The sequence below is a fragment of the Meleagris gallopavo genome, chromosome 14, assembly GCF_000146605.3.
Source record: "Meleagris gallopavo isolate NT-WF06-2002-E0010 breed Aviagen turkey brand Nicholas breeding stock chromosome 14, Turkey_5.1, whole genome shotgun sequence".
NCBI classification, from domain to species: domain Eukaryota; kingdom Metazoa; phylum Chordata; class Aves; order Galliformes; family Phasianidae; genus Meleagris; species Meleagris gallopavo.
Genome location: NC_015024.2, coordinates 11,334,065 through 11,351,599, shown reverse-complemented (window position 1 = coordinate 11,351,599; position 17,535 = coordinate 11,334,065). Strand labels below are relative to the sequence as shown.

The 17,535-nt window shown below is 42.7% G+C and overlaps 1 protein-coding gene across 1 annotated transcript in view; it reads left to right on the top strand.

Annotated features, from left to right (window-relative positions):
- Positions 1 to 3,400: 3,400 nt before the first annotated feature.
- The window catches only part of ARIH2 (ariadne RBR E3 ubiquitin protein ligase 2), a 28,160-nt gene continuing 14,025 nt past the window's right edge, over positions 3,401 to 17,535 (top strand). Inside the window, exons 1-3 of the mRNA XM_010718615.3 lie at positions 3,401 to 3,742; positions 15,387 to 15,454; positions 16,783 to 16,846. Of these exons, the coding sequence (XP_010716917.1) occupies positions 3,494 to 3,742; positions 15,387 to 15,454; positions 16,783 to 16,846 (381 nt within the window). The 5' untranslated portion in view covers positions 3,401 to 3,493. The remainder of the gene's footprint in view (positions 3,743 to 15,386; positions 15,455 to 16,782; positions 16,847 to 17,535) is intronic.

The window sequence follows — 17,535 nt, the reverse complement described above, 5'->3', positions numbered from 1 at the left end:
CGCACCCGCGGTGAGGGGCTGGGGAGGCTTAAACTGCGCTCTGCTCCCTCATAGGGCGCTGCGAGCGGGGGGGAGGGAGGCTCGTGTGGGCACGCGTGAGGTAACTTGGTACGAGTGGTGGTAGGCCGGGAAGGGGGGAAGCCCTCGCGTTCGGGCGGGCGCGGGGAACGAACAAAGCCTGGGGCGTTTGGGGAGCGGGCGGATTCCCGGGGATGCGGTGTGGCTGCGGGGAGATCCCTGCTGTCCGCTGTACGAGGAAGCTGGGGGCTGCCGTCCTGCTTTCTCGCTCCTGGAATGAAAAAATCCCGTCGGAAATCTCGGCGGGGAAGGAAGCAGAGAACTGTGCCCGCCGTGTGTGCGAGGAAGCGGCTGAAGATGATCCCGGGATTACGGGCCGGGGTGACACGGACGGGGATGTGATTAACATCGATGGCGCTGAGCAGCTGGGGCTGTGCTGGGGTTCAGAGGAAAGAAGGTGAAATTACACAGAGAGGTGATGCGGGAGGCAGGTCAGGGTAGCTCTTTGCTTGCTTCAGAATGATTATTGAGGAAATGAGAGAAGAAATATCCACAGAAATATGTGAATCTTGTGGTATAACTACAGGAAAAGGAGCCTCTTCCAAAGGAGTTGTTAGAGGAATCCCATAGAGGTAGATACAGAGGGTGTAAATCAGAGAAGAGTGATACAGTGAGGTGAGCTGCACAGTGGGATGTGGTAATTCACTGCCGATAGTGGAGAAGTTAGAGACTGCTGGTAGCACAGCCAAAAGTGTTTATTTCTAGAGATCTTGCTAAAGAAGAAGCATGTTTCAAATCAGAACTCAGCATGGGGCATCCTGTCGGTGCTGATAGGTGCTGAGTTGGGGCTGTGGGTGCCCCTGGAGCAAGGCAAGGAGAGGTTGGGTGATTACATCAGCGTTAAAGAGGATGAGGAGTGCTTTGGATGGAGGTGACAAAGTAGGACCTCATGTTCTGCATAGAAAAGTAACCCAAATATTGTTTAAAATCTTGTAATCTGATCTTTAGGATTATGATATTAATTAAATTACTCCAAATTCTCTTTATTTTTTTGACTCTCTCTTTTGAGTTTATTGTATTTACTGTCTTAAACTAGTGCTATCAGTATTAGCTATATCTTGTCTTAGTTTGCATTCAGAGAGCTCGTGTTTGGATCTGAGGGCGTTAGGCTGAGTGGAGCGAGTTACACTGCTTGTTTTCTCTCCTTTGTTTTCTCCACAGAAGCTTTAGTCGTCTTCTGTCATTCACACACATCCGTCTGTCAGTAAGTTATGCTGGAAGTGAACTCTTTCCCAGAATGTTGTGACAGGGCTCACAAAAGACGTCCAGCCTGCAGGCTGTTTTCTGCATGACGTGTCTGATTTGCCCATGCAAACAGTTCCTCCGTTTGTTCAAGTAAATGTGGCACAGAGAAAGGACTCTGCTTGTGCCTCCCCACTGGGGCTGGTGTGTAACTGCTCAGGTGCTTGCAGGCCCCATGTCTTGCCAGGGCACTTTGTTGCTCTGAGATGTATTGCTGTATACTGAGGACTGTGGTTTAAATGTGGTGGTTTTCTTCTGTCTCTGAAGTGTGGGATGATCTGATCAAGCTTAATTTTTCTGACTGGGGAAACAAGCTTGGACTTGTGATGCTTTGAGGTTTGCTGAACAGAACTGTCACACGTTTAGCTGCTGTTACCTCTAATAGAGTGGTTTTAGGTTCTCACATGAGTAACTCCTTTAACATTGGATTTAACAGCAAAGATCCATTGCATCTTTTATGCAAGAGGTCTGTGTTGATGCAGGTTAAACGCAGAGCTGAACTGTGAACCCTAGCAGGATGGACAGAGGGACAGTACAGGTTTGCCTTGTGTCTGCAAAATCAGATTTCACATCTGGAGCCTTCCAATATGGAGAGAGAGTGCCTCTGCTCCTTTGGACTTCTGCAGGAGGCAATGATATAAATTATCTGTACGTTCTGTTGTGAGTAGCTCAGAAATCAAGAGGCAAAGGAATTAGAAACCAGAATTCTTGGGGTAATATAATTAGCTCCTGGCTTTCAGCCTCACTCAGTGGAGGAGGTTTCTGTCTGCTGAAGTCGCTGCAGCTTCTCAGATTGAAGGTACATCACATCTCTTCATGGTTTATTTGTGCTGCTTGCTCAGTTTAGTGCAACCAGAAAACAAATGATTTGAAGGAAAGTAGTGAAAACTCATGGTAGAGATTTCCTATGCTCTAAAGTCAAGAGTGTCAGAGCTTCGTTATGGTTTCCCTGGCAGCTACAAATTGTGAAACTGTGGGTGTATGTGTGCAAGGATTGGAGTTAACAACGTAATGATACGAAATGCCATATATATATATAAAAGAAACTGAACATATGCTGCCTGTAGAAAACACAACTTTCATATATGAATTTTTGTACATAAAAAATTGCTTGTAGCATTGTGCTTTGTCTTTATTTATTTAATACATTCTCTATAGAAACTAAATCAATTGGTGAAGTGGAAATTTGTGACTAAATATAAGATGACCACAATCTAAGGCTGATAAGTGCTCTACTGCTGACATTCTCAGAACTCCACTTGCTGTTTTAGTTACACGCCTTCTGCAGGTGGAGTTCAGATAAGTGAAGTCAAATATGTGAATTTTCCAGTACTGGTGAGAACTGTAACAAATAGCTTGGTTGTTCCTCTTCCTCTTGAGCAGTAGCTGCCACCGCTTGAGTATATCAGTTTTTATATTCAGAAGGTAATGTGTAAGTACATTGAGAAGGTAATAACGTGAGAGCATTCAGATGCAAGGCCCAAGGCACATCACGTCAAGCAAAGCCTCGTTAAGGGGATTAACTAATTTCACTGTTTCTTTGAGATGGTATTGAAGACTGTTAAATTGGGTGCATAAGTTAAGTATATTTGCCTGTTATGTTTCCCAAAGTCCCACTGAATTCTGTGTTTCTGAAGCAATATGGACTTGTACAGGGCACCACAGGTTGCCTTCCTCTACGGGGTTTGTTTTTTCTGTTGACAAAACACAGGTGATGTTTTTCTGCATTGCTGCAGGTTGTTGGTAAAAAGATAATGTTGTGAATCTAGATGTATTTCTGAAAAGATGTGTGGTGAAGGTTATGGAGCCCCTTTCCAAATGATGAAATCCTGGGTCCCTCATGGATGGTGATGCAGCCATGTAGTACGCGTCTCTCAGGTCTTAGGCATCGCCTGTCAGAGCAGCCCTGCCTTGCAAGTGCGTGAGTTGCTGCAGCAGATCCAAACCAGGGACCTGTGCAGGACAATCCTTGGTCTTGGGTTGCTCTTTTCCTGTCTCTTGGGTCACCTGTTTGATGTTGATGTGGCCTCTTACCATTTCTTAGGCAATAGAAAAAATTGTTTTTCCCTCCTTAGGAGACAGAGCTCAGATGAAATCAAAAGAACGATAAAGCGTGGAGGAGAAGACGACGCTGCAGTTGCTTTCCTGGTCTGCAGTTCGGCAGGGCATTAAGATGTCCGTGGACATGAACAGCCAGGGCTCTGACAGCAATGAAGAGGATTATGACCCTAATTGCGAGGAGGAGGAAGAGGATGAGGATCCGGGGGATATTGAGGATTATTATGATGGGGTAGCTAATGACGTGGAGCAGCAGGGAGCAGATGCCTTTGATCCAGAGGAATATCAGTTCACCTGCCTGACTTACAAGGAGTCGGAGAGCACGCTGAATGAACACATGGCCAGCTTGGCTGCCACGTTAAAGGTGAGGAAAGATTTCCGCATTCACACAGTGGCAGAGTAAGTCTGTGATTGAAAAGGTAAATGCCAAACACATGGTTTGAAATAAAAGCTGTGGCTATGTTACTGTTCTGGGGAGCTTGGTGGATGTTACTGTGGGTCCCTTGTTCAAAACTGACTCAAAGGTTTACAGTTGCTGCATACTGATTCTTGGGCCTGAAAATCTCTCGTACTGTATGTTGTTTCTTACAACTTTTTTTTTTTTTTGCAGAGCTGAGCTTCATGTGCATTCTGAGTTAAAACTTGTTGCATTGCGTCTCTGCAAAGAGATTACATAGAAAAGAAACAAGCCATAGATGGTACAAATTGGTTCAGCTGTGTTTGAGACGCTAACTGACAGATAGGAAGATGTGCTAAAACTCTAATTCTAACAAAAACACCTTACTCTGTTGGTTCTGAGAAAATAATCATAGACTTTCAAAGAGGAGAGATTAGCTATCATGTCAGGTATTAACCCTAACTTTGCAGTGACAAGCAATTAAAGTACAATGAACTTGCCAGCTCTTGTAGTGACTAATTCATCACAGAAGATACTCACTCCAAGTCAGTTCCATTGGTACTGTGCTCAGTGAGACCTCTGTGAAGTTTTTCATCTCTTTGTGCAAGTGATGACTCTACTGTATACCAGTAATAGGAGGCAGTTCCCTTTCTGCCATGTCAGTGTGCTTTGGTTCCAGCACTGGTCAGGGGAAAGCTGGGTTTCCAAAGCTGCAAGATGGTGGCACTTGGCTGAAATTAGTGATGTGCTGATCTTGTAGCAGGTCTAGCAGTGATTGTTCTCTGGAGCAACTCTTGAAAGCAGGACAGAGGTAACAACAGCACATGAAAACCACGTGGGATGAATTTTGATTTCCATAAATTAGATCTGAACCTACGTTGATCAGAGAGATCTTGATTCTTAATTGCACACCAGATTCTTATAGAAATAGGGTAAACATACAGCCTGAAAACTAAAGCCTATAGTCTGTCTACAAAGTGAGATGTTTTACTCTTTCTTAGCTATCAAATTGTTGACTGATTTCTTCAGAATGTGCATTTCAAATTCTGAATGCTGGCTGTTCCCTGCAGGTTGGGATGTGAAATAAAAGAGCAGATGAGAGTAGCTGGTCAGTACTTCTGAGCCAGCTGCCACTTGCTCTTAGTTCTCAGCAGTTAAGTAATGATTTAGAAATGCTTTTCTGCTCCTTCTTACTGTTTGCCTTCAGGTGAAGCACCCTTCAGAAGGACGATGCCTGCCATCTTGTTCTTGTGAATTAAATTAACAAAAGCAATACTTAGTAAAATCAGGCTTTTGAAGTTAAAATCTTTTTTTTTTTTTCTTTTCCCTCCCCCAAGATTTCTGGAGGTGTCATTGATGTTAGAACAGCAAAGACTATAGTTTACCAGATAATACTAACCTGCTAGATAGATTCTGGTCCCAAACCTGTCTCTTCTGAGCCCATTTTAGATTCCTTTTACATCAAGAGTATGCCTTTATATTTCCTTAAAAATGAAGTGCAATGCATTTTGGTTTCTGCATGAGAAGATAAAATTAAATCTGAGTAGGAACCTGGAAAACTGATGTTGTAAGCTACTTTAGCTCTATAAGTGCCACATTAACACCGTTTTCTAGCAATGGTGGTGCAAGAATTGCACACTTCTTAACTTGGAAATGTGCTGTGTATTGGTAGCATGTGCTTTTGGTTTCCTGACATCCTTTCTTAAAATACTTGAGCAACCATTTCTTCCTTCCCCCCTCTTTCCTAGGGAAACCTGTGAGTTTGTTACTTTTCTTAAATAAGCTGGAGGGGGAAGAATTTGGGTTGCATTAGCAAGCATAGAGGCTAAGGAAATTGGATGGAATAGGACCTATTTGTGATCATTATTTTCTTAATGGCGAAGCATAAATAGGGGCTGATTTTTATTTTTTTATCAGAACTGTATTAACTTTTTCCTCTAATTTTCTTGAACATTAAAAACTTTCTTTTTGAATACTATCATTCATAATAAGTTGGGGATTTTTTGTGTACTTGCGATTGTTCTTCTGGAGCACCACACTTCTCTGTGATGATTTTGTCTCCTTTTGTTTCCAGGGTTGTACATTGTGTTTAGTGGTTATGTACTGCCTTTCAGCATTAGCTTATGCTTATGACAGAGTGCCCACCCCTGACAGGGAAAGAAAAAGGTAAATTTAAGACTTCTCTGGAGGAACAATGTTGAAGGCAATTTGTTTCATGGAATTTGAGCAACTTGTTATCCCAAGAAATGTTTAGACTAATGCAATTCCCTAAAGCAAAGAATCAAATGAATACCATGAATGAGCTCAAAGCCGTGCTCGAATGTTCTGCTGCTATATACTGCCATTAGATGATTCATGTTCTGAAGGTTAAACTGAAGGGACTTGTGTGTTTCTTCCATGGCATTTTGTCTATGCTTTAAGACCAAAAACAGGTATTCAGAGCTTTACACCCTCACAAATGCAATCTCTACTGTTATTAGCTAATAACTGGCTAAGTATTTCATTTACTCTGCTCATTAACCCTCAGATATATTTTTTTTAATTCCTTTGTTCAGCAGTTATAAGTTGGCTCTGTCAAACTCTTGTTTTCTTAAAGCGTAGAGCTAAAGGGTGTTCTCCCTTGGAAACCTTCTTGACTACCCTTTTTTCACTCTTTGTGTGTTACAGCAGAACTTGTTCTTGCTTTTAATGAAGCTAACCCCAGCAGTGGCAGGTCAATTGGGAATACTCAGCATATGTTTAGAAATTTCTTCTTAGGTTTGTTTTAGGGAGAACTATGAGCAGGTCCTCACTTTCTAAGGAAAAGAGAGAAAATATTTTCTCTTTGGGGAGCGCTGCTGAATCAGATCTGTTGTGGGGGGGGATTCAATTAATAACCTGAGTAAATTAGAATAGAGTATTTGCTGAGCCATGCTTGAAGAAATCTCAAAGTCATGTTATCCAAAACTGGTTCTCTGACCAAAAGCCTTGAGTGAAAGCAGGAAGGCCTGCGTCAGTTCCCCACAAGCACAGTTAATCCAACAATCAGCACCTGTTAAGGACAGTGCTTTTGAAAGCAAAGCAGCACCTACTGCCTGCAGACCAGCAAAGGAATTTGTTGCAGTCCTTTTTAAGAAGTAGGTATATTTATAAAATCCAGTATCTTTTAAAAAATAAAACTTAACATTGGATAGTAGTAATCTTGTTTTCAAGACAACTCTGTCGCATCCACATGAAGTGATTATGGGTTCTAGAGTGGCAGAATCAGAAGATGCACACGAATGATTGATACTCAACTGTTGTACAAACAAAGTTGACCCCATCACTGGCAAGCAGATAAGTGTGTGATGTCATATTGTTTTTGTTGGTGAATGACACCCCCTGGTGCTGCTGAGAGTCTTTGTACAAGCCTGGAATTTCTGTGATGTTCCAAATAACTGGCAGTAGTTTTTCTGTTTTGGTGTTGAAATGAATCTTTCTGGTTTTTTTTTTTTTTTTACTTTCTACCAGCTTCTTCACTGTGGTCATCTAAACCACCAGGTAACACAATTGTTATTACAGTTTATGAAAAAAATGTTACTTTGACTCCAGGAGCTTTTAGAAGCTGGTTGTCAGTCACGAGGCTAAGATACGTTTGCAGACTGAAAGAGAGTAGTGTTGTTTTACAGGCAGTTGATACTGATGTTGTCTTTCCACTAAAATGAAGGAATTGTAAAACTGAGGAACTTAACATTTTCAGTTAATTAATGTGGATAATCTGTTAATATTTATCAGACAGCAAAAAGCTTATTTCTCTTGATTCTCAAAATAAACACTTCTGAGGCATTTGTCTGAACCCTGTCCTCTAAAGAATAAAACTGACAGATAGAAAAAAGTATTCTATGGCATGACACAGCACTGGATCTTCTAATCTGTGTTATCACTGCTGATCTTCCAGCATTAAACTTGCCTTTCCGCATGTTCTTGCTCACCTTATTGATGTTGTACTTTTTTAATACAACCAAATTAGCATTTGCTCATAAAAACACAGTCCTTTCAAACTCTTCCACGCACTCAGATTGTGCTGACACCGAACAGTGAGTGTGTAGAGCTGCTTGGTGAATGCTGGCAGCCATCCCTCCCAAATACCATCTTTAGCAGAGCCAGAGTCATGTGGATGCAGATTGGCAGCCGGTACAAGCAGCTCTACCCAGAGGAGCTGGCACTCTCCGAACGCCTGTGTGATGTGATTTGCAAAAAGTCTGGGAAGAGCAAGATGTCAGATGAGTAATTTCTGCCTCCCCGTGTCACGGTGCGAACCAGAGCTGTGTTGCTGTGCGGGGAGCTCGTCTGACACAGCCTGTGATGTTGTGTAGTTGTCGTTTTTTGACACCATAATGATTTAATGGAACTTAATATGCAATGTAAAATGGCAATCACGAGAGACTAAGCCCTACCTAAGTACGTGAGATGTATTAAAGCTGAGATATTCAAATGTATGCTCATAGGAACAGAAAATACATGTTCGGTTAATGCCCTAAAGAACCTAAGGAGATGTGGGGTTGACCAAAATTGATAAGTATTAATATATACGAGTAGAAAAGTTAGTAAATATTTAAATATTATCAGTGGTAGATCCAGACAGCAAATGTGACTTCTCCACAAAAGCCATGGGGTGCTGTGTGGCAGTGATAACATGCTGTCTGAGTACTGGTAAGGCCTAGATTAGCTGGATTTCTGCCTGTACTATATTCTGTGTTTTGATATTGAGAGAGTGTTACGTGGGGTGTTAACCCTGAGGAACACACAGCTGGGAAGTGTTTCTGTCCTCTGTACTGCTTTCTGTTCTCAGAAAGATCCTGGAAGTTCTGCTGTACAAAAGCTGTGTTATTAGCTGTCAGTTTCACAATGCCTGTGTTTTGGTAATGTAGTAAACATCGAGAGGTTGTGAAGATGTTGGTAACTGTCCTCAGTGTGTACTTTTATTTTTACTCCCAAGCAGTTTTTTTAAAAGCACAGTAAGTTTTCTTAGGCTTCTGGTTGGCAAGATAAGGAGGGCTGGAGGGCCTGGAGCTGTCACAGCTTCATGCAGTCCTTTGAGGAGAGAAATTAGTTTTGTTCCCTGTTGCTTAGATGCGCTGAAATTCTCAACTTGATTGGAAAAATGAGCTGAAAACGTGGAGGGTGATTATAGCCCTCATGTTTCTTTGTGATTCACACCTAACGAGTGTCTTACAGCCTGCATGGCGCTGCAGGGAGCAGGAAAGCTCCACACAGCTGCTGTGAGTCTGATACTGGTGGGAGGTAGAGTCACTAAGTGTGTCTAAACAACCTTTCAGTAACTACTTCGTGTTGCAATCTTCCAGCTGGACAACGTGATTGCAAGGAGTGGCACAATGCGCTCAGTTCATTGCCAAATCTGTGTGCTGTGGCTATTACAGATGGCACAGTAGAAATGAGCCAGTTTGTGTACCGTGAAACGGTTTCATAAAGCAGATGTTGCTCTTCTTCATCTTATAGCCAAAGAAAGAAATGCCCTTGGAAGCTAGGATTAGTTCATAGAGGGCTGTGTTACTTGGAGCCCAACCAGGCTTACTCCGGTTACCCCTCCGTGTTCTCACCACGTGTGTGCTGCGGTGTCTGTGCACACCAGCACATTACAGCTTGAGTTAGCTGCCCCACGGGCCGTGCCCTCAGCCACTGCTCAAGCTCCTGTGGGCTCAGGTTATTTATTACTTGTGCGTTCTCTGTGTGGCCAGGAAGGATTTTCCACTCCTCCTGTATTTTGTTGGAAAGCCCTCAGCCAAGGGTTGAGGTGGTGCGTGGTGTGGCACGTCGCTGGGGCTTTGCCTGGGAAGAGAGACTGCAGTGAGTGCAGCTGGGAGTCTTGTGTCAATCTGAACCGCATGTGCTGTCTTATAGCTTTCTTGCTACATTTCCTTCACTCTAAATCTTTCAAAGAAATCTCGTAGCTATTTTGTAATAATGCCTTCTGGCATGCTGTCTTGCTTAAATCTTTTCTTTAATTTACTTCTGAATCTCCTCAGGAAGAATAGCCTAACAGCTTGAGAAATACGTATGTAGAGATTTCCTAGCTGAGTCCTCCTGATCCCACTTGCTGGCAGCTGAAATTCTCTGTCCTCCATAGGAGAACAGATGGATTAGAGCCATGTGTTATTGTGGAGCAGGACTTGGAGTTTAACCTGAGATCTCCTCTCTTCAGTATGTCGTGCACTGACAGCATCATGAACCTTATGCAGTAACACTGGTGGTATTTCTCATTCCCAAACTTTTCTCTGCCTCCTAAACGTGACTCCAGTGGTGTGGGCTGGCACGAGGTCTCTGTATGCCCAAGGGTGAGTGATGGTGCACTCAGACCCGCAGTGAAGCAGGGCTGGTGCGTTGCTGTGCATCAGGACCACTCCGTGGTACCGTGCTGCCAGGGTCTCCATATTGCGTCTCTTCCACCAGTGCAGCTTGCCATCTGCGGTCAGCAGAGGGACTGAAATGTCAGACAAACTCTAAGCAATGCTGTGAGCGATATTTAAAGAGAAATGACTTTTTCTCATGTTTTTTAACCATGACTGAACACGCAAATCTTTGGGCAGGGTATACGATTGTTTTGTTGTAACTTTGTCTTTTTTCCTGTGTACTAATTTGAGTTCTGTTTTGAAAGCAACATTCTAACGCCAGAAACCTGTGATGGTTAGAAGGGACTTTGCTACAAGCCTTTGAACACATTGAGTGCTTACAGCAGCTGGTGGCTGTGGCAGCCCAAGCCCTGCAGCCGTGGGACTTTCCTACCAGGATTGTGTGTTGGAAGCCTGCTTAAAAGAGCATTAGATAAAGCAAAGATGAAAATGTGATCTAAAAGAAAGCTCTCTGGTTGGCCCTTTTTCTTTCTTCTTGATTCCTAATAGTTCTGCAATTTTCTGAGAAATCCTCCAATAAAAACAGGGCAGTCAAACAGCTTTTTCCAGCTCAGCATGAAGGGAGTCAGATCTCCTTTCCACACAAGGAATGAGTGTCAAATAGTGCTTTTTCTATTTTGTGGGTCACTTTCTTTGCTTCAGTATCATTAAGTGTGAAGGTATTTTTTTTCTTCAACAATATTCCATTCAAAGTACAGTTTCTTTCTGAGGTGTTACTGTTCTCCTCCCTGTCAGCTCAGTTGAGTTTCCTCTATTTTTCCCATCACTGCTCACCAACAGCAACAATTTCAGAAGCTCTTGCTCTGTTCTCGCTTTTCTGTAGACTCGAGTGTGCTTTTAGAAATTCTGACACACAAACTAATGTTTTCATAATTTCTTCCTTTTCTTGTAGACCTAACAAAAAACTATTTCTGGATTAGAAGAAATACCTCTCAAGATTAATCTTATTTGCTTAGCTGTATTTGTATAAAAACCTTTGGCAAGGGGAAACATGAGAAATAGAAATAGCATTTCTTTATGCCGAGGTAGTGTTCATCATGGCCAGGCATTTCAGTGCAGCCCTGGTTTAATGTGAACTGTCAGCTTGATGCAAAGCCAGGGGGTGTCAGCTCCAGCAGCTCTTCGTACCACCAACTCGTTCTGACATGACTCTCTATGAGAATCATAGGAGAATTTTTTTGTTTTAAAGTTCCTGGTACCGGATCTCTGCAGAAGTGTGGATTGAAACAGACCTCCAAAAAATTAAATAAATAAATAAAAATAAAATAAAAAAAAAGAATAGGCCATTCCTTGGAGAAAAGTGAAATGAGCTCATAAGATATGCATGCTACATCAATATGCATGAGCGATTTCTGTAGAACATAAGCTCTACAAAAGATGGTGTTTTTTTAGCTTTTAGGAAACATTTCTGTCTGAATGAGTGACTGTCAAAGTGGCGTGGTTGAAAAGCTTTTCTTCTGTAGAGAGATGAAACTTCAGTTCTTCAAATAACATAGCTTATCAGGGAAGCAAGTTGAGGCGTAGTTGTCTTTGTTTTTTCCAGACCCAGCAAGGTACCTGCAGAGCTTCTTTGCAAATCCTTTTGATGTTGTCTTGTCCAAGAGTGCTGTGCTGTTTCTCATACTTCTGAAGTGTGAGAATTTTGCTTATCTTGGAGAGTAGAGACCCCAGGAGGTTATCCTCGAGACAGAAAAATCACTATTCTCTCCTTCAAAAAAAACAAATGGAAATCTTTAATGTGATGATGTTTCTTCTTTGTTCTACCTTCAGAATCTAATTTTATCCAGCACAAGGTAAATTCTTCTGACTTCTTTTATAACTCTGGAAGACTTCCTCTTAAGGCAGAGCAGTTTCCTCTTGGCACTCTTGCTATCATTATTGACACTGTGCTGCTTTTCTATTGCAGCACTAAACAAACATGACCAACGTTCATGTTTGGCCCATTTCTGACAACCTGCAATCCTCTGTTACAAGGATGACAGAGTTGCTGATGGAAGCTGATGGAAGAGGCTTCTGAAGTGACCACGTTCCTCTTGGAAGGTGAAACTGGAAGGTGTGCTTCCCAGCCGGTCTGTTTCAAATTTCTGCCCACTGTGGAAGAGAAAGAAGCCCAGTCTTGAATTTTCTCCAAGTTCAGTTTTTGTCTGAGCTGATCTGTGATCAGCTTGCTATTTGTAATAGTGAGAAAATGGGGAAATGCTGAATGATGGGAGGATAATTTCTCTTCTTGAAGATTGTGGTCAAGCAGTGGAACAAGCTGCCCGGGGAAGTGGTGGAGTCCTCATGGCAGGAGCTGCTTAAGAGCTGTGTGGATGTGGCATTAGGGGGTGTGGGGCAGTGATGGGGCTCGGTGATCCCGAAGGTCTTAGCAAATGTAGAAGGTATAGGATTACATGATTCTAAATAAAAACAGCATGATTATTGTTGTCTGATTTCAAAATTTTCTGGAGTACTTAAGTTAAGTAGAAGCATTGGCTTCTACTTACTTCTACTTACAGTTCTGCTATCGCTGACAAAAGCTAAAATAGAAGTGCAGCATGCAGAATGCATTGCTTTCTACACCGTGGTCCCTAGAAGTGCTTTTCTGTAATGGCCTGCTGCCAGCAGAACGCTGAGTGGGCCATCCCACAGCTTTTTTGTCTCTTCTGAAGAGAGAGTACAGAAGTGTAAACAAAGTGGCAGTTTTTCAAAGATAACTTTTTCTATTTGTTTTGTGTCTGAGATGAGGCATTACTGTTCTTGAATAATGTAAAACTCTTGTGTCACCCAGCTGCTAATAGGGGATCACAGCTTTCTGAAATGTTTCGTAAGTTTGAGGTCTTTCATTGTATAAAACTTCTGACTGTCCAGAAAATGCTTTACTGTTAAAAACCTACTTTTCTTATGCTTGTTTTCTTCAGTATCTTCAGTAGTATTGGCCCCCAGTGGTTTCCACATCTGCAGTCTGAATTACCAGCCTTGGTGGTGAGCAGGACGTGGGCTGTCCTGTGGTGAGACTCCACCTGCTGTAATCAACAGGCAGAGCCGAGCCTCATATGTTACCTGTTCCTCTTCCATCTGTCTGCAGTGTGTAAGAGCAAGTCCTTCCATGCCAAACAGACTGGCTCTGGGACTTATTGTTTGCAAGACCTCGTGTGCTTCAGAGGGAAAGCACCAAAATCTTGTGTGTTGGGGCTTTTGTGAAACTGGACTCACATCACAAACATGACTTTTACTTTTGGGTGCTTTTGTGACGCGAGCAATAAAATGAGCATTACAGCTGGTCCCATCAGGGCTTGTAGGCAGAGCAAATTTGGAATGGTTGCAGAAGCTTTATTCTTTGTCCCCTACCAAGAACAAATGTATGCATGGTTGGGGAGGGGACTTTGGCTGCTGGGAGGAGTTGGATTCACAGGCAGGGCCAAAAGGGAATTTCTTTGTGATAGGACTTCTCTGAAGCACATTCTAGAGCAAAAAGAAATAGCTTTACAGAAGCTTGCTCTTGATTTAGAGTTTTTTCAGAGATAGACTGCCTCTGGATCTGTTAACCTGGCATCCTTCTAGAACATTAATTCTGTGTCTTGCTGAACAATTTGATTCAAAAACATTTCACTGTTAGGCTAGTTTGTTAGATGTAAGGAGTGAATGCTAGTGTCTGTATTTATAATTTCTCATTCTCAGAAGAACTTGTTAATTACCACGTCTTCTGGGAACAAACAGCTCTGCACGTTGTTCATGGAGTTGTGATGATGCACTTCAGGCTGAGAAAATGCAACTGAAGAATATTCATTTTCATGTGTTACAGATGAACTTCCCATTTAAGTCTGGTGTTCTTGTTTGTTTGCTTTTGTCAGGATGGTTGTTCTTACTGCTACTGGGAAATAATTTAGTTACTATTAGGGAGTGATTCATTAGCATGTGGTTTGCATTTGCAGGAAGCCTGTCTTGTAGAGACCACACTGCTGATGCTTTCCCCTGAGCAGAGCTAGCCTGCTGGCTGCAGAAAGGCACCTAGCTGCCCCACTCTCCTCACAGCAGCACCCAGCCGCCTCCTCAGGACGCTCCCCCTCCAACCTTCTGACATTGACAGACAGCAGTGCAGGGTTGGGGACATATCTGATGGCAGGAATAGGTCAGTTGTGTTGTGCTGTGAAACTGCACCTCTTCGATGGGCTGGTTTTAGAAGGGCAGTGGATATGTTGCAGTAGGTGAGCAGAGCCTGTTTTATAGGAGCGAGCACAGCTTGTTTTCCTTCCGGGGCTGTGCAGGAGTTGTCATGTAGCTGTGTTACCAACGTGTCAGATTCCGTGATTCACCTGCAGTGGGATTTGAGATGGCTTGTGGCTTCTCAGCTGGTGATTGGGACTGACAGCTTGTCAAAAAATAAAATTAAAAAAAAAATCTCTTCCTGCAGCTGGGACAGAAGAAGTGGTGTTTTCTGTATGTGCAGCAGATGGATGCTGTGGTGACAGCTTTTCTTGGAGCAGGAGAGGCAGAGCTCCAGGAGGGTCATTGAGGCACAAAGGGTCCAAAGGCCAGTTTTCTTCTGAAATAAGCTAATACATAGAACCAAAGTAGAACTTGTTCACTTATACCCTTGTAACATGACTTCTCATGTTGTACTGCAGTATTTCAGAATGCTCAGGTGCTTCTGGCTGCACGGTCTGTGCTAACGCTTACCAGGAGCCTGCGTAATGTAAGCCAGTCTGCGTGGCAATAGTCCCTACCAGAGGATGTTTCCATCTTCCTTGTCTGTTCTGGTGTATAACGACTTTTTCTACAGTGAAAGTTTGGGGAAAAAAAGATTGTGGAGAGAAAGAGAGAGAACTTTTTTCCCATGCTTGCAGCTTGTTGCTGCTTCTCCAGCTCTGTGAGCGGTGTCAGCTGCGCTGTGCTGAGCGAGGACCTGATCCCAGCTGGCCTGGTCCTATCGAGGGGTGGCTGCAACCAGGGCAGCTATTCAGTTCATCCCCCCTTTTCTTGATTCCTTTCTTCTGGTGCTGTTGTGGCTAAGTGTGTGAGTTACTTTAGGTACGTCTGTGCTTCATTCCGACTTGTATATCACAGGTTTTACACTGGCTGTAAAAATTCTGTCTAGTAGTTCAATGGGAATTGAGTATTACTGTTTTGCTGTCTGCACAATTTATTAGTCTTACAAGAAAATTGTGGCCTTAAGCGAAAGTTTGTCTTCAAAATATGTTTTTTTTGTCTTCAAAATATGTTTTTTTTGTTTTTCCTCCTAGGTATCGCATGCTGTTGCAAAGCTTGTGTTAGTTAGTTTCCACTGGCAAATCTCAGAGATTTTGGAAAGGTAAGTAACCTTATTTATTCTGTGCTTCATGCTTTTCCCTCTCTCTGCATGAATGCTTAGGATGTCCTGTAGTGTATTTCGACAAGTGTCTTTGAACCTGAAAGCAGGACGCACGGCATGTCAGGGAGCAGAGGAGAAATGCTGTTTGCTGAGGCTGTGCTGCCTGCAAAGAATTTGTGAATAAGGAGATGGCAGTGTCAGCAAATGTCTTTCAGTCCAAGGAATTATTGACATGCTGGAAACTCCGCTGATGTGCTGAGCTTAAACAACAAGACCGAGAGTGCTGCTGTATTTATTTAGAAAACATAGAGATAACATATGGTCTGTTTTGAACATATGATCTGTAAATCATAAAGCAGCACTGAATGTACAATTTATTAATACATTTGCTTTGAGGTTTTTGTTCCTTCTGAACATAAGTGATGTTTTTTTCCAAGCTGAATAGCGTTTGGAGAGCAGAGCTGAGCTGAGTGCAGCCCCTTTGTTGCTTGGGCAGCATCACACTGCAGTGAAGTCCTCTAGCTGATTTCAAAAGGAAAGTTCAGACTCTGCCCAGATATACATGGGAAGTGTGTCAGGAGGCACTGCTGTCTGGCAGCCCCTCCTGAAAGTACTGGCTCAGAGCTGAGCATTGTCTGAAAATAGAGAGCACATCAGGCTGACTCATTCTGCTGTGCCATTTTTGGCCCAGTTAGCCACCACATTATCCAGAGAACATATGGAAAATGCATCTTATGTATGGATACTGTTGCAGCATCTCTGGTAACTGTTTGTTGCTATGCATCCTGTGAGAGCTTTTCTCCGGGGAGTGTGGGGTTGAGATTCCCGCACAGCAGTCAGCGTGATTCTGCAGGTTGACTAACAGGATTTAATCAGGAGAAAGCACAGGGAAGGGCTTAATTCTGCAACAGTGACTTTGCAAGTTGTTCTCCTGTTGACCTGGTCCTCAAACTTCTGTCTTGGTATGAAGTTGCATTATCAAATTACAGCCTAGTCATACTTCTGATGCAGCTTTGTATCCTTGAATTCACTGGTGTTTTTTTTTACTGGAGATTGCTCTGTGATAGCAATCACAAACAGCAAGATGTGTTTAACTCTAAGGCTGCTGACAGACAGCTTCATATGCCTAAAAGGTGATAATCTGTCATAAAGTAAATATTTAGCTATATAGCAGACTGGAGCCAAAGCAAGACCTACGCAGGATAGCTTGATTTTGCAAAGGAATAGGAGACAGTCTGGAGCCTCACCAGAGCATGTTATCATGGTGATAGAACAATGCAAAATATATTCAGAAGTGGATTTGATCATTCTTTTAATTGTCTTTTCAGGCACAAGTCAAATGCTGCCCAGTTGCTAGTAGAAGCACGAGTTCAGCCCACCTCATCCAAACATGTAAGTATGCTAACTATTTGGGTCTGTTCCCCTTGGCAGAGAAACCTCTGACCCACCTCATTAGGGGGCTGCATTAGTGATGAGTCTGTCCCATGTTAACTCTTTGCAAACTCATGGTCCTACACCCTAAATCTGCTTGGGTTTGACTTTTTAAAGGGTACTGCTCTGCTTAGAAATGCTTCAGCCAAATCTCCCAGTGGTGTTCTGGCAAGCAGTAGCAATACTTGCACCAAATGCTTGCCTTTTGCAGCTGGGGCTGTGGGGTCCTTGAATAGTTGGTTTTTTTTTGTTTTTTTTTCCTTTAAATAGAAATGCTCTGTTACTTGTTTACAGAATTCGTTCCCAGAGTATGGTCCAGTTCTCCAGGAACGCATTACAATGTGTTGCATTTTGAGTGATAAAATGTTACATCTGAGAAACACAGTTTGGGCTGTGGGAAATAGGAGTTTTTAAGGACCTAAAGGCCTGCTTTGGCATCTGAGCTGACTTGTAACTAACATAGAGTCAAACACTAATGCAGCTGGCAGCAGTAAGCTTCATGGACTCAAATTATCTGCCTAGAGTCCAGAAAAAAAAATCTTTGTTATTTGACATACCTAAAAGAAGTACGTGTATTTTGAGATTTGTCTGAATAATTTGTCATGTAAGTACCCTTCATTGCAATGGTGATTTCATTTTTGGAGGAATGA